Source organism: Vipera ursinii, assembly GCF_947247035.1.
Source record: "Vipera ursinii genome assembly, chromosome: 5".
Lineage (NCBI taxonomy): Eukaryota > Metazoa > Chordata > Lepidosauria > Squamata > Viperidae > Vipera > Vipera ursinii.
The window spans coordinates 71,295,277-71,311,970 of NC_139518.1; the positions used below are offsets into that span (position 1 = coordinate 71,295,277).

The 16,694-nt window shown below is 36.7% G+C and overlaps 1 protein-coding gene across 4 annotated transcripts in view; it reads left to right on the top strand.

Moving 5' to 3' along the window:
• The window catches only part of EXOC6 (exocyst complex component 6), a 131,604-nt gene that overhangs the window by 32,885 nt on the left and 82,025 nt on the right, over positions 1 to 16,694 (top strand). For all 4 annotated transcript variants that reach the window (XM_083363842.1, XM_083363843.1, XM_083363844.1 and 1 more), the window contains exons 2-5: positions 13,126 to 13,297; positions 15,190 to 15,237; positions 15,335 to 15,425; positions 16,209 to 16,254. In XM_083363842.1, the coding sequence (XP_083219968.1) occupies positions 13,126 to 13,297; positions 15,190 to 15,237; positions 15,335 to 15,425; positions 16,209 to 16,254 (357 nt within the window). The remainder of the gene's footprint in view (positions 1 to 13,125; positions 13,298 to 15,189; positions 15,238 to 15,334; positions 15,426 to 16,208; positions 16,255 to 16,694) is intronic.

Below are 16,694 nucleotides of genomic sequence, written 5' to 3' on the forward strand. Positions count from 1 at the left end.
GATTTCCATTCCGAGGTCTTTCAGAGCTTAGTACTTTGTCTTTCATTTGTCCATATTTAAATTTCTAAGCTTTCAGACTTTCTTGTTCTTCAAGCTCTTTCAGGTGACCAGCAGCTTCATACAGGCATTACGTGTTTGCTTGATAATGGTACCTTCTACCTACTACTTTATCTTGTGGTACAATGTTACAATGCAATTTAAAATATATGGAGAAACACCCCTTATGACAGCCCAGTTCCCCAATGATCTTATGGACTTAGCTGGGTATATTGTGAATGGAGTAGAAAGAATCTTTTTTCGTAGTTTGTCTTTTTTTGATTGTCATTTTAATTTAGTCTTCCTTTACTTTAAAGATTATCTTATTAATTATGTTTGTATAAAATAAATATTATTTTAAAAATGAGTGATGGAAAGCTTCCCATTCTGTTTGTATATTCTGACCAAGGACACGTGGACATCCTAATTAAAATGGCTTTCCTCTTCACACATCACTTGATTATTCACAGCATGATGGCAATATCTTTGAATTCTGTGTTTAAAATATCAGACATCAATAACTTTGTTTTGCAGGTATGACATGAATTTGCACTATATATCTTGAAAAGGGGAGGAAAATATGTATCCGTGTAGACTTATGGCACTGTTTTTTCAAACATTTGGCCTATTGTCAAGCACTTAACAACATGAAGAGATATGAACAAAAAGAATGAGCAACTATCTACAACTGTGAACAACTTTTCAAGAACTCCATTGAGCAATTCTTAAATATTTCTTGCTGCCTCTTGCTTTATATTAGAAGGAAAGAAGATCCTAAGTTGGATTATTAATGTAGAAATTCTTGATAATATCTTATAAGCAAATTTGGAAACTGTTTTGAGACATACTTTGAAACTTAAGAGGAGATAATTTTTGCAGCCAAAAACTAACTTTTAAATCACTATCCTTCAGAGCTGAAGGATTCTGGGTACCAAGTAGTAGCATTCCTGAAAGGGATTTTAGCTTTCCCGTTTTTTAGTGGGAGTGTAAAATAAAAGTATTAAACATAGCAAGGATTTAACATATCTATTTTGTTTTACATATTGATAAATGTATCTTGAAAAAGCATGCTTCTGGTCTTTGGGACTCCAAAGAAGGAACTGGGAAGGCAGGAGGGCTCATGCAAAATAAAATTAATAAAATAAAACAAAACAAAACATTGGAAATCAGTGGCAATAATGTCACTAGTAATAAACACTTCTGTTCTGCAAAATTCAAGTTAATCTGTCATCTCATCTACTCCTGATATAACAGTTCTGTATTCTTTCCTCCTGCATTGTCCTATGTTATTGCTAGCTTAGCTGCATTTTGCAAACTCTTCTCACTCTTAAACGAAGGTATCACTCTGCTGAAGTTTATGATGAATTAATGTTATAGATACTGTTCTTAATGCCTGAGTTATATAATTTGAATCTTATAATTTTGGCTGTTTAATATAGAAAGTACATGAATTCTCAAAAGAAACAGGTAAGTATGTGAAAACTTGCATTTAACATTGGAACGTTAAAAGTAAATTATTTCGACAGTGCTGTAGAGTTTGCAGGCCTGTTTGGGAGTCAAGTGTTCTGTGCTATCATTGGTACAGAATTAATCTGTGTTGTTGGGATTATTTTGTCAAAAAAAGATGATGAGCACTTTTTACTCACTTCTTACTTCATTGTTACATTATTATATTTCTCTGCATCTTGTATGTGTTGCTGTTCATTGAACAGTTAAGAAACAGTAAGATAATGTAGAATTTCCAATAAGCCAAATCATTTTAGAATGGTAGTTTTTGCGTATAGTGTAGGAGGAGTGATAGAATTTGGGGGGGGGGAGTTACAAGAGGGGTCGGTGTAGAATCCCTACCAACTTACTGCAAGTAGGCTTCTTTTTGAGCAAAAGGTCTTCTCTTATATAGTAATCTTGCAGCATGCCCACAAAATCTCTTCTGGAAAATTGCCCATCCTCGAAGTTTTGGAATATGGATGGGAGAGAGATCCTTCTAGCAGTGATCTATTCTATCATGGGAAGACATCACTGGATTTAACCTGTAATTGTGGTTCATCCCAGAGGTGGGAATAATGGAAAGATTTTTTTTTAGAATAAAGGCTGTTAAACCTGTAAACAAAATGCTTAAATATTTAATCTTAAATCTTTCACTCTGCTTAAAATATCACTTATAACAGAGTAGTTTTCAGAACTCATTTGAAGGTATAGCTTCATTTGAATCTATTCACAAAGTCTTCGCTTAATGTGACACAAATAGCTGAAAAATGAAAACTTTAAAAACATGTATTGCTTTTTATTATTATTATTATTAAAGTGCTTATTGTATGAATTGGTAAGAAGCACAAAAGCTTGGCAGGAAGAAGCATCTCCTTGCCTGCCACTGTAAAAACAGGATGGAGGAAGTTCATTGCAAATCTGGGTTTACTGATTATCAGGTGACGTTACACTACAAAGGATGTGCAGTAACAACTATCAGTGAGATACACAGATTATTCAGACTGAACAATAACTGCTCTAATGTCACTATTACAGAATATTGACCCTGGTTATAGGAAGTAATGTTAACTAACAAACTGTACTCAGCCCTTCCTGCTTGTAGAAACAGGATACTATTAGTGAGAACAATTCACAGAAATTGCACATACAGGAAAAAGTGACAAGTCAAAGTATAAAGAACGAAGATTTATACATTCTTTCCCCGTTTGCAGAATTCAGGCAAATGCCATTCTTTCTGCATGTGGTAATCTTCTAAATAGAACAAAGTGATTAAAAAGACAACAAACAAGGAGTGGAATGATAGGGATCGCAGATAATGGCTGCACATAGAAAACTTGTTACAGAATTAAAAATATCTCATTATTTAAAAAGCTGATGGATAGCAGAAAAAACCTGAACATTATTTTATGAAGTATTTGAAATGGTTGTATTAAAATTTGGCAAAGGAGAGAGAGAGAGACTCATTCCATTGTGCTTCTTTTATCTTTTATTAATTTTATTTGTAATGTCTTGGTTGTGAGCTGGCTAAGCATAGGGCGACGTACAGGTTTAATAAATTATATGTATGAATATGAGATATATAATTAAAGATAGTGGCAAAATGTCCTAAAGTACCGCAGGAGTGTAGGATTTATGGTATGTCCCATTTTTTTTCCATTGTTTGATGTTTGTCTTTGATGACACAATTGCAAACACTGAATATCAGCTTTGTGGTTGTCTTGATGTTGAAAATTGGCTTTTGCTTGTGTTGTCTTGCATGTTTAGAATCCAACGGCACTTTGGGGAATGTTGTGAATCTATCTTCATATTTTACATTTATCAGTTTTATTCATTTAGCTAATTTTGAAAACTTTTGTGATAGCTAGAGATATTTAATTCTCTAATGCACATACAGAATATGCATTGGCATTGAAAAAAATGACTGATGACCGTTTTTTTCATACTTACAACTGTTGCAGCATCCCCCATGGTCATATGATCAAAATCCAGATGCTTGGCAACTGGTTCACATTTATGACATTTGCAGTGTCCTGGGGTCATGTGATCACCTTTTGCGATCTTTTGAGAAGCAGAGTCAATGAGGAAGCCAGATTCATTTAACAATCATGTTACTAACTTAACAACTGCAGTGATTCACTTAACAGCGGTGGCAAGATAGGTTGTAAAATGGAGCAAAACTCACTTAACAAATGTCTCACTTAGCTATAGAAGTTTTGGATTCAGTTGTAGTCATAAATTAAGGACTACCTGACTGTTTTTTCTTCAGGATTGTGATATTCATATTCTGCTTTAAATTAATGTCAATACTGTTTCAGATCACTAAACTACGAATACGTGTAAGGGATAGGTTTATCATTTTGGCAATGTTCAATATTCATTATTCAGGTACTATTTACCTATTGAAATGATTTTTTAGGGGTAAATTATGGTGACCGATTTGCTTGATTCACTTTTAAAAGTACACATTTTATTTTTTAAAATTATACTTTCATATTTTAGTAAGAAATTAATTGATTTCTAACATATACAGTTTGACATATAAAACCTGATATGTATGACTATGTAACATTGTTCATTACAAGTTGTACACAAGAGCACTGTAAACTGATGGTCCTTCCAAATACTGATGGTCCTTCCTGGCTGGCTGAGGAATTCTGGGAGTTGAAGTCCACAAGTCTTAAAGTTGCCAAGTTTCAAGACCCCTGAGTTAAAGTAATCAGTTCCCCCTCCCTTCTTAGCACAGTGAATAAACCCAACCAAAGTTTGCCAAAAGAAAAAAAAATTAGAATCTTCAATTACTGTTAACTTTCAGTTCTCTGTAAATTCCAGAGAATAGGGGGACAATGGTTGAAATGAATGTGTGACAGGTGCCTCTTCTAATCTTCGGAAATGATTCCCCAGAGGCTTTCCAGTCACAATGCTTTGAAGAGGATGTCTCATAAAAGTTATATAGATACTTTCATTTTTAAAAATAAATCATCATGTAAAAGAGGATTGTTTCAAAAGCCCTCTGAATACTAGGGTTGTGAAACAAAAGTGTTTCAGAAAAAAGTCTTATAGACCTCATGAAAGTCTACGCTGTCTCTTCTATTCTTTAAAACAGCCGAGACTTTTTCAGGCTTGGGCAAAAGCCTGAACAAAATGCCACTGCTTTAAGGAATGCAGTTAACAAAGTTAACGTAATTTTTTTAAAGCATCATCATGTTTTTCTGAGTTATTTAAATGAATGCCAGAGAGGTGTTGTGCTTGTTCAAGATCTGAAGCCTTCAAAGTTATTTCTTAAAGTGTGCATAGCTTATCCCATTTTTTGGGGGGGCATCCTATCAAGTGGCATCTGTATAATATCGTTAGGTAGATTCCATACACATTGTCTGATGAACAGTAAAAAGGAATTAACACATTTCTTCCTCTGCCAAGTCAAAAAGCCTTGGACTGCACCTATGTATCTGGAATTTTATTATGCTCAGTTGATAGAGATGTTGCAACAAACATGTAATTCTTAACAAAAATGAGTGTTTTTTTATTCATTGGATTCAACTCCCAAAGTCTAAAAAGGCTACTTCACTGTATCAAGTTGGCTGTTTTTAATCAATAAGGGCCAAACTGAATTAATTTGACACATAGCTCTATTTATTTGCACAGCTGTACTTATTTATTTAATCTGACGCTGAGCTTGTCGATCAGAAGGTCGGCAGTTTGGCGGGTCGAATCCCGAGTGCCGCGTAACAGAGTGAGCGCCTGTTACTCGTCCCAGCTTCTGCCAACCTAGCAGTTCGAAAGCACGTAAAAATGCAAGTAGAAAAATAGGGACCACTCCGGTGGGAAGGTAACAGCGCTCCGTGCGCCTTTGGCGTCTAGTCATGCCGGCCACATGACCATGGAGACGTCCTCGGACAAGCGCTGGCTCTTCGGCTTTGAAACGGATATGAGCACCGGCCCCTAGAGTCGGAAACGACTAGCACGCATGTGCGGGGGAACCTTTACCTTTACCTTTACCTTTATATAATTTCTAGTGCTATCTAGATATATTGGATTAGATTGTCTTCAAATAACTTTTCCTAAAGTAAAGATCCTGCTTCTGTAAATAGTAGTGTAATGAGGGTAAAGTTTTTTTCCCCTTCTCCCGGGAGTCAAAAATTACACTGATTATAGGAGCTATCTCTATCTCTGTCTCTCTTTTTTCTATTGTACTTTGTTATCTTCTACAGAAATTGATGGAATTCACATATCAGGGAAACTATAAAGTGGTTTGTTAGGTTTTGGCTTAGGGTATTCTGTGAATTCAATCTTTGTGATATGTGTGTAAATCATGGTTTATAGCTCTAGGTACCATTCCAACTGTGGTTTACTCAAGAAGCCACAATGTAAGTCCGTGATTTAACAGGATGTGTAAATCCAGTAATGATTTCCTTTCAGACCAAGTTGTTTTTGAACAGATCTGATATTTCTGACAACTTCAGTTCCCTTCCAATGTAGGCCATCAGAATAGAAAATACTTAAGTCCTTTCGCCACTCTTAAAAATAATATCTTTTTTCTTTTCGACCCATCATGAGAGTTAATGCTGCATCAAGAAAACAAATAATGATATAAAAGAATTCCTCTCAATTCTAACAGTCTTAATTTTTAGTTCATTCAAGTATTGTTGTAGGATTTGTTTTCTCTTGATTTCTTTTCTGTCCCATTGTACAGAGTTCATCAAGACTTTAAGAAGCTTCTTTTGAAAGTCCAGTAGAAAAAAAATTATCCAGGTCACTCTTGGTTGTTTGTATTTCTTTTATAAAGCCTCAGGCCGGTTTCTTTTGTAGATCCACTAAAACATCCCTTTCTAAATCATTCTCTTGGCCTGTCAGTTATAAAACCATATTCAATATCATTTCTATCTTGTCAGCTAAAATTTGGTCTGCTATTGGCCATTGGCTCCTGTCTTGCAGAGTTGTGTTCAGTGGGCCATTGTTTTCCCAAGTCTGGCGGTTGTCTTTATGCCTAAGCTGTGGTTCAGCGCCTTCAATGGGACACTGGTTTTGTCCACTTCTTTTTTTAACTATCTTAGAAATGACTTGTTACTGATATTTTGGATGTTAAGAACTTTCAGGAGGGTAAGTTTCACTGTACTTGGACAGTTTTACACTATCCTTGATGAAAGAAGTTTCATGTAAATTTAAGGATTAAGAAAAAAATACTTTTGGAAAACGGCAAAAGGTAGACTAGAATGTTGATTTTGGAAGGTTAAGGGACCAAATGGGCTGTGTGCGTGTGTGTGTGATTTTGAAATTAATTATTAAAAAAACCACGTGGGAAAGGTTTGTTGATCAGTAAATAGATATAAGATAAGAGGGGAATTTGAAGATTAATTAAAGGAAACCAGAGCGAACTCAAGATTACAATTAAAGAAGTGATCCGTTAATACATGGGAACAATATTATTTGACTATACAAGAAATCAAGGATATTCGGGAATAATATACCCAGGACTACCTAGAAATGGATTTAATAGGGACGGCAGAAAAGGAACAGATTTTATTGGTTAAAATTGAACCTAAGACTGAGCTGTATGAGGATTTGAAAATAGGTTTGAAAATGCCTGACTATGAGAGTAATGTGAATAAAAAAAAGGTTCCCCCGCACATGCATGCTAGTCATTTCCGACTCTAGGGGCTGGTGCTCATCTCCGTTTCAAAGCCGAAGAGCCAGCGCTTGTCCGAGGACGTCTCCGTGGTCATGTGGCCGGCATGACTAGACGCCAAAGGCGCACGGAACGCTGTTACCTTCCCACCGTAGTGGTCCCTATTTTTCTACTTGCATTTTTACGTGCTTTCGAACTGCTAGGTTGGCAGAAGCTGGGACGAGTAACAGGCGCTCACTCTGCTACGCGGCACTCGGGATTTGACCCGCCAAACTGCCGACCTTCTGATTGACAAGCTCAGCGTCATAACCCACTGAGCCACCGCGTCCCTTAATGTGAATAAGATGCCACAATGGTTTCCAGGGGTCTTCAAACTTGGCCTTTTTATGACTTGTGGACTTCAACTCCCAGAATTCCTCAGTCAGGCATGCTGGCTGAGGAATTCTGGGAGTTGAAGTCCATACATCATAAAAGGGCCAAGTTTGAAGACCTCTGGTTTAAACAAATGAGACCTGCTCATATCTAAATAATTTAAGAGGACTTTTCAGATAAATCAGAAAAGTGACTTGGAAAGCTTTCTTACAAAAGAGACATGTTAAACTAGTGAAGGAATTCCTGAGAGGAGACAAAGAGAAAAAGAAAAGAAATCAACAGATAAGATAAGGGAGATGTTTCTTTAGCTGTTACAGAAAGTGATAAATTGGAATATAAAGTGGATATATTTGATTAGGGCGTGTGAGTGTGTGTTTTTTTTTTTGTGTGTGTGTTTATTAGCATAGATTCTGGTAGATATTAGGTGTCCAGAGTCACGATTTGCAAATTGGACAGCCATATATAACCAACAGTTACTCATGAGAGAATGAAACCGTTCTTTTTAAAAGGCAAAATATATAAAAAATTGATTTTCAGTATTACCATGTTTACATTGAATGTCAAAGGAAATAAATTACTGTGTTTTTCAGATTGCTGTATATAAACACATTCCAAAAATTCAAAAGAAAATGCAGTATTCGAGCCGGACCACAAGATGGCAGTGGTTTGCTATTTAAAAAACACAAACACTAATGACATTGAAGCAGAATATACGGTACATTACTGCAGATCAAATAATACTTTCAAGGTCAGCCTGAAGTATGCAATTACTGGTATGGAAGGCTGAAATTACTCCCAGTTCACTAGCTGAATGTTAAGGCAGTGATGCTTGACACAGAAAACAGAAATTAAACCTAATGCAATCCCTTGCTATATATGATTCCTAATTTTAGAAAAATCACAGTTTCTGAAGCAAGAAGCTCATTTGCTTCAGTTATCTGAACACCCCCACTTCTTGGGGGTGCTAAATAGCTGTGGGAAATGAAGCTATCCTTTATTTATGCTAGTCTTGATCCATAACTTTCCTTTAGAGTTCGGGACTCTAATTTTAAATGTAAGAATCCATTTTTCCCTTCCAACAAAGGAAGAAGCTTGGGAACACTGATTTTCTATAAATGACAAAGCATCGCCATTCAAGGAAATAATACATTTTGCACCTGGCAAGTATGTTGCAGTTTTGTGAATGCCTAGCAAGGAGGCTTCATTCAAAACATGTCCCTTTCTCCATTCTCAAGATAAAGGTAAAGGTTCCCCCGCACATGCGTGCTAGTCATTTCCAACTCTAGGGGCCGGTGCTCATCTCTGTTTCAAAGCCGAAGAGCCAGCGTTTGTCCGAGGACGTCTTCGTGGTCATGTGGCCGGCATGACTAGATGCCAAAGGCGCACGGAACGCTGTTACCTTCCCACCGTAGTGGTCCCTATTTTTCTACTTGCATTTTTACGTTCTTTCAAACTGCTAGGTTGGCAGAAGCTGGGACGAGTAACAGGCGCTCACTCTGCTACGCGGCACTTGGGATTCGACCCGCCAAACTGCCGACCTTCTGATCGACAAGCTCAGTGTCCTAACCCACTGAGCCACCGCGTCCCTTATATATTCTCAAGATAGACAGTGATTAATATTTATATGTATTTATATGTAAGAGTGTAGGTGTATGTTGTATATAGCATGTTTATATGTGCATTATGTATCTGTATGCTTTTGAGAGCAAGCAACAGAATTTCATTTTTAATGTGTGCCAGTGTACCCACAGTAAAAAAAAATGACAATAAAGGTCATCTTATCGTTTATCTCATCTCATCTTATCTCATTGTATCCATTCACTCTTTTTAGTAGCTTCTGATCTTCTCAGCCTGAGGTGCCCTCTTCTTTTCACAGAAGCAAAGAGAGGAGAAAGTCTACCTACGATATTCAAGTCTGGTTACATATAAATATTGGCCTGTTTTCTTATATTTAGAATTGTGTGCTGGTAGATAACTAAAATAGTTGGGCAAAAAAAAATGCAATATGTTGTATGAATAGAATTACTATTGAATATGATGGGTTAATGTTGCTGGTGCTTAATTGTTGGCTCCCTCTCTTCAAATGAAAACCCGCGTTATATAAATTGTCTGTTTCTATTACTGTGTCTGCTAAAATACATTAACTGTTATTTCAAATCTGTGTCCCAGATCAGTTAAAAATATCACATCTTGTAATTGCTCATGATGAAAATGTTAATTTCCACAAGGTGGCACTGTTTCCATACAACATAAAGAAAATGAATTTTTAGGTGATTTAGGTTTGTCCTGCTTTCATGCTGAATTGCAAATAGCTTGTGAAATGGTATGTGCATATCAGTGATGGCGAACCTTTTAGAGACCGAGTGCCCAAACTGCAACCCAGAACCCACTTATATATTGTCGGATGCCGAGTAGGCATGGCCCATTGAGTGGGCGCGGCCCATTGGGTGGGCTTGGCTGTGGTGGTAACGGCAGACTGGGTGGGACTAAAAAGTTCAATCAATCAAGTCCAACTTTGCAAGATCTTTTTTTTCCTGCGGGAAGTTGAAATTGATTGATTGATTGAACCTTTTTTTTTGCACACGCGGCAGAAACCTAAAGCGAAAAGGTTTCATAAAACCCAGCTGTAGGCCTAGGACTGGAGCGATGGTGCGTGTGCCCACAGAGAGGGCTCTGTGTGCCACCTGTGGCACGCGTGCCATAGGTTTGCCACCACAGGTGTATATTATACACTGCAGCCTTTAAGACAGAACTTGAACTTTCACATTTTGATATTATAAGGACCTACATGCTAAAAACATGTTTTTAGTGACAAACTTTTTTCTTTCCATGTGCTGGCTTTTCACCAAAATATGTTTAGAATATGTTTGTTTTCTACCATGTAGTATACTATTTCCCAATAATTAGGTATTCCACACTTGCCTTAATAAGAAATCAATTCCTATGAAGGAACAGCTACTGCTAAAACGCTTAGATAGCTGGAGAGGGAAATCTTACACAAGGTTTGGGAAAATAAAAAGAGCTTAAAATCTGCTTCTCTCCAGAAATATTAGCATCCAGAAGGCATCACAGCTATCAGGATGATTTATTTAATGTATGTTTATTTCATTTTTATCAAGTTTCTCTTTGAGAGCTCAAGACATCATGTTGTTGTTAGTTGCGAAGTCGTGTCCGACTTGGACAACGTTCCTCCAGGCCTTCCTGTCCTCTACCATCTTCTGGAGTCCATTTAAGCTCACGCCTGCTGCTTCACTGACTCCATCCAGCCACCTCACTCTCTGTCGTCCCCTTCTTCTCTTGCCCTCAATCTTCCCCAGCATTAGACTCTTCTCCAGTTAGTCCTTCCTTCTCATTAGGTGGCCAAAGTATTTGAGTTTCAACTTCAGGATCTGGCCTTCTAAAGAGCAGTCAGGGTTGATCCCCTCTAGGACTGACAGGTTTGATCGCCTTGCAGTCCAAGGGACTCGCAGGAGTCTTCTCCAGCACCATAGTTCAAAGGCCTCAATTCTTTGGCGCTCAGCCTTTCTTATGGTCCAACTTTCACAGCCATCAAGACATCATATCCCCAGAATAAAAGGTAAATTGAGTCAGGCAGTTTTTATGAGCCCTGTCCACTCTACTGGGGATCTCCTTCTTTAAAACAAAATATTATAATGGCTCTCAGATGTAAGATTTTAAAAATGAAGAAGAAAAACATGATGGGGTGGAATAGACTGAACTTAGAACATACCGAGACTACTCTCAGACAGTTGTAGTGGAAAGAAAGTTGTTCAAACTAAACATTTGGCATGTAAAATTGTATTTATGTATTAACATAAAAGTATGAGAAACCTGTTTTTTATGTAGAAGAATGCCTTGATTTTTTTAAAATTTATAAAAACATATACCAGTAGCTTTTTAAATTAGGAACATGAAGATATAATAAGCCCTCCTGAAAGTGGCATTTCTGGGAGTTGGTGAGAAGGTGCCAGATTTTTTTGGGGGGGGATACGGATCTAAACAATTAAAGTAGCGAGAAGTGGAATGTCAGAACAAGAAGATAGAAATTCTAGCAAACAAATGGTGTTTGCTTTTATCTTTGCTGACATTTTTTTATTTCACTAGGCATAACTTATCTCTTAATATATTTGGCCAATGTTATTTTTATATGTGACTACATGCGAATGCTTTGGTGTTGGCTGCTTCTAGAATAACCTGTAAAGATGCTTTCCAGATCTCTTTGTTAGACTTCACTTTTGTTGTTGTTGTTGTTATTCTACACTGCTCTATGTCTGTTCTGGTTTTCCTATATGTTTTTACTTATTTGGTTAAGAGATATGTATGCCAATCTCAAAAGACAACTCCGGGTGGTTCACAACAACAATAAAACCCAGATAAACAATAAAACCCATAAAGTGTAAAACCCAAACAAAACCTGGCGCCTCAGTCTTTCCCTTGGAAGGCCCCACAATCAACTCCAGACATCTTGACTCTGTCCCAGTGCCTGGGTAAAAAGCCCACTCAAGATGGCCTTTTGGAAGGCCTAGACCAGGAGTAGGCAACCTCGGCTCTTTTATGACTCATGGACTTCAACTCCCAGAATTGCTGGCTCAGGAATTCTGGGAGTTGAAGTCCATGAGTCATAAAAGAGCTGAGGTTGCCTACCCCTGGCCTAGACTAGTGAATGTGGGCCTACCGATCCCCTCAGGTAAGCACAGCCATGGACATGGGCTGCTTCCGAGATCTCACTAGATGGCAGGATTTCAGGAAAGGGAACTGGGGCATGCCTGACCTATCCAATGTCATGGGACAGGCAGATATTTTCAAGCTATGTTAGCTTGTAAGAAGGAATACATGACCATGTATATGGGCCCATATAAAATGTGCATGTATACCTCCCTCTGCCACAGTTTCTCCCCTCTCTTTGCATCAGCTGCAATAGCATTTATCAACTTAGATATTTATAAGTTTTGTGTGCTTGTAGAAACAGAAAAAAAAATACCTCATGGAACTTACAAATATGCAACTCCTTGAGCTGGTCCTTTTTTCTGATGAAAGGTAGTGCAGCATACCTGTAAATAAATGGCCCTTTTGCCATTGGACTGGCAAGGAGAACAAGAGCTGAAAATATCATTCTGAAATCTAATTTGCTGTCTAGCTTCAGGGTGTGGGAATCTTGACTGAGATATCCCAAGTTTGTTTGGAATTCACAAAACACTAATCAAAATGAGCATAATGCTGAGGGCAATGAAATCACCTCTTATAGTTTGTATCATTGTATTCAAAAATGAGACAAGTAAATACATTCTAAAAAAATACTAATTTTGGTTTTGGATTTTCTTTACTTATCCATGAATACAGTTTTGGGTAATGTTGGCCTGTGTCCACTAGAGGGGGCTAGCTGAATAATTTTGAGTTAGAAGCACGAAAAATAACATAAAAGAATACTTGAAGATTTTTTTCCCCTGTAGTGGCATTCCTTTTTCATGAATGTATATTTTGGACATATAATGAGTGGACAGATGGATAAGTTCCACCACTGAATCAATTTAAGCAAATTCATGTTTAGAAGACTTAAATTAATGTTAATTTCTGTTCACATTTTGTTTATATGTACTTATTGATAGGTCTGTGTATGATGACCAGCCAAATGCACACCAAAAGTTTATTGAAAAATTGGATGCATGTATACGAAATCATGACAAAGAGATTGAAAAAATGTGCAATTTTCACCATCAAGGATTTGTGGATGCCATTACAGAACTTCTTAAAGTAAGGGCTGATGCAGAGAAACTAAAGGTAAGGAACTGCAGTTTTTTAAATATTTTTTTTTAAAAATACTAGAATGCAGGATTTATTGCCACATGTTCTTTTTCAAAGTAAAATATTGATATCTTTAGATGCTTGTGAATAATGACTCAAAACATTACAATAGTAACGAAAGAACTACAGTATGCCATGAAAATGCTACAGTTACTTTTAGTAATTAAATATAATTAGGTAGATTATTTTTAGATCAACTCTAAATATTTTAACAAGTATTGATTTGTTTATATGTTAAATTTATATGGGTGCATGCATACATCTCACAGAAAGTGAATCTGGGTGGCATACAACAAAATTGTAGAAGTTTAAAACAATAAAAATATAACAAGTATTAAAAAAAATAAAAATCAGAAGGCTAAGAGAGAACAGCAGATGTTAACAACAATAATGGAGCAATTCCTCAGATAAACTACCCCATGCTACGGAGGACTATGTGTCAAAACCAGAATCTTGAATTGAATTGCACACTGGCAACCATTGCAGCTTGCGAAGCAGAGGTACAATGTTGTGTATTCTAGAAGCAAACATAACTGCCTGTGCCATTGCATTTTGAACCTGCTGAAGCTTCCAGATATTCTTCAAGGGCAGGCCCATGAAGTGTGCATTATAGTAGTCCAATAGACGGGTAACTAGGGCATGAGTGACCATGAGCAGGACTCTCTGATCTAGGAATGGGCACAACTGGGACACAATACAAAGTTGTGCAAAAGCCCTCCTAATCATGACTGCCACCTGCTCTTTTGAGCAGGAGTCATGATTCCAGGGGGACCCTCAGATCATGCACCAGGTGTGACTGGGGCAGTGCAACCACATCCAGCACTAAACATGACACAGTCCTGGAATTGGCAAGCTACAAAAGCCAGAGCCTCTGAGACTTGCTAGGATTCAGCTGAAGCCTGTTGTTCCCCATCCAGACCCTCACAGCTTCCAAGCACCGGGGTGAGACCTTCACAGCATTGCTTAATTCACCGAGGGGGCTGAGATATATTTTTGAGATACTTTTTTCTGGGTGCCCAGATCTAGTATGGAAATTTCCTCTCCCCGCAGATCTTTTTCTTCAAAAAGTGGCTGAAATTGTTGGGATTTTTTTTTCCTTGAAAACATACTGTGAGATTTCCTCGGAGGTAAATTGTGGACATAGTCCCTCTTGGCTCCCTTTGCACATTGGTAAGAAAAATATGTGCACCAGACAGAATGAGCGTAGTTCACCAGAGGTTATGAGTAGAAGAGCATTATATAAAGGATATTCATATAACTAGAGACTCAATGAGGTCATTGAGCATCTTTGTTCAGAATTTAATGAGTTTTTTAATAAACTAGAATGTGCTCCCTTATTATGATGACCTAATGAGTCACTTAATATGTGGGAAACTCTGAGGTCGAGCATTGCCTGCACCTGCAGCATTAAAATGTCGCTTCGCTGGCAATATCCACGTTTGATGTTAATCAACCTCCCAGTGTTTGCATTCAGCAAAGTATGAATGTTTAATTACCATAAAATGCAATCACCATTTCTTGCAGACAATGAGTGACACATAGAGCTCATTGAGGTTATCAAAGAAGGACCAGTGGTCAATTGGGTCAATGATTTGAATTGTTTGACAGACCTATAGAAACAAAGTTCAAAAATCCCAAGTAAATTTGAGAAGTTTGCCACTGAATCTGTTAGAAAGAACTGTCATAATTAATTGAAGTTAACAAAAACCCTTGGTGATCAAAAGTTCAAGTTCAAGCTGTAGAGTTAATTTGGATTTACATTTCTTTGTTCTAAGTTTCTCATGAAGCATGATCTGATTACAAGGGTGAGCAGTTGCATCAGGGCATTATATGCATATTTTTCTAATAAAGGCGAAATCATTTTTAAGGTCCAAGTTACTGATACAAACAGAAGACTTCAAGAAGCTGGGAAAGAGGTAAGAAAATGGCTTTTGCAATTAATTCAACAAATGTTTTATGGAATGTGACATATGTGTACCTAATTTAACGATACCATCTTTGAAAATACTCAAGGTGCTAGCTCAGACAGAGGAAGTCATCCAGAGTAGACTTCAGCAGAGGAATATTATGACCGTGGTCGAAAAACTTCAGCTGTGCCTTCCAGGTTAGTTACAAATACTTAAATGCCAAACGTAGGAATACCTCTAAATGTCACTACCAAAGTGAAATGTAGATATATTTCAACACAGCTAATACAAAATGGAGCTTATGTTTGGGACACAGGGTATTTTCCGAAGAAAGTATTGCTTAAAAGACTTAAAGGGGATGTTTAAATGATCAGTTGTCTTTTTAAACTTTTTTTTTAAATTTATTCATTTATATACAGGAGATTGATAGGATATTCAGAGGTGAAATATTGCTTATAATATTAATTTGTAGATAGAAATATTATTTAACCATACAAATATTATTTAACTATTCATGGAACTCCCAGAGTTTCAAAGATAAGCTGAAACATCGTCATGTACAACATTTCCCAAATACCCCTTTCTGATGTTTGGTTTTAATTAGATAGAGAAACATTACATTTTTACCACTATCTGTAAAACACCATGATTCCCTGATGTGTTCTTCCTGTAACAGATGTTTCTGACAACAGCAGTGATCTATTTTTGGCTGTGAATCCATTGTAATTTTCACTGCATTGGATGGCCAATAAAGATAAATGAGTTAAAACAAAGTTTAAAAATGCTTTGAGATCAGCCTAACTTTCTAAAATTCCAATTTTTACTGATTTCCCCCCCTTAAGTTTTGATCCTTATGTTGTAATACTTTCACAATGTCAAAAATGCATTTATATACAAAACTGATCATTTGGAAAGCCTCTGTATTTTGGTTATATATTTTATAGTGAAATTTATGACAGTTAACATTATTTTTCTTACAGTATTGGAGATGTACAGCAAATTGAAAGAGCAGATGAATGTCAGAAGGTGAATTAATCATTTTTAACTCAATTAAATGTTTTAATGGTTCATCCACTTGTCTACTGCAATTACTGATGGAGTAGTAAAGCTTACTTTAGTGAGGACATTTAATGAATTTGGTCTGGTGATTGTATTCTTTTCCAGTTTGTAACATGTTTTTCATTTACAAATGAACAATTATTATGAGGAAAAATAACGTATTTGGAAGAGTTAGTAATTGGCTTTAAAAATTAAACTTTTAAGTCATATGCATCAAATTGAAATAATTAAATTTGGTTTATAATTCCAGTTTTTTATTTGGTTTTATTATTTAAAAATGAATAGTTAATACATGATCAAAATAGCAAAATAATAATTTTCCTTGCTGGTTAATATTTGACTTCAGTTGTCATCTGGTACACCATACAACTTTCAAAACAAGCTCTAAATGAATATGTAAATATTAA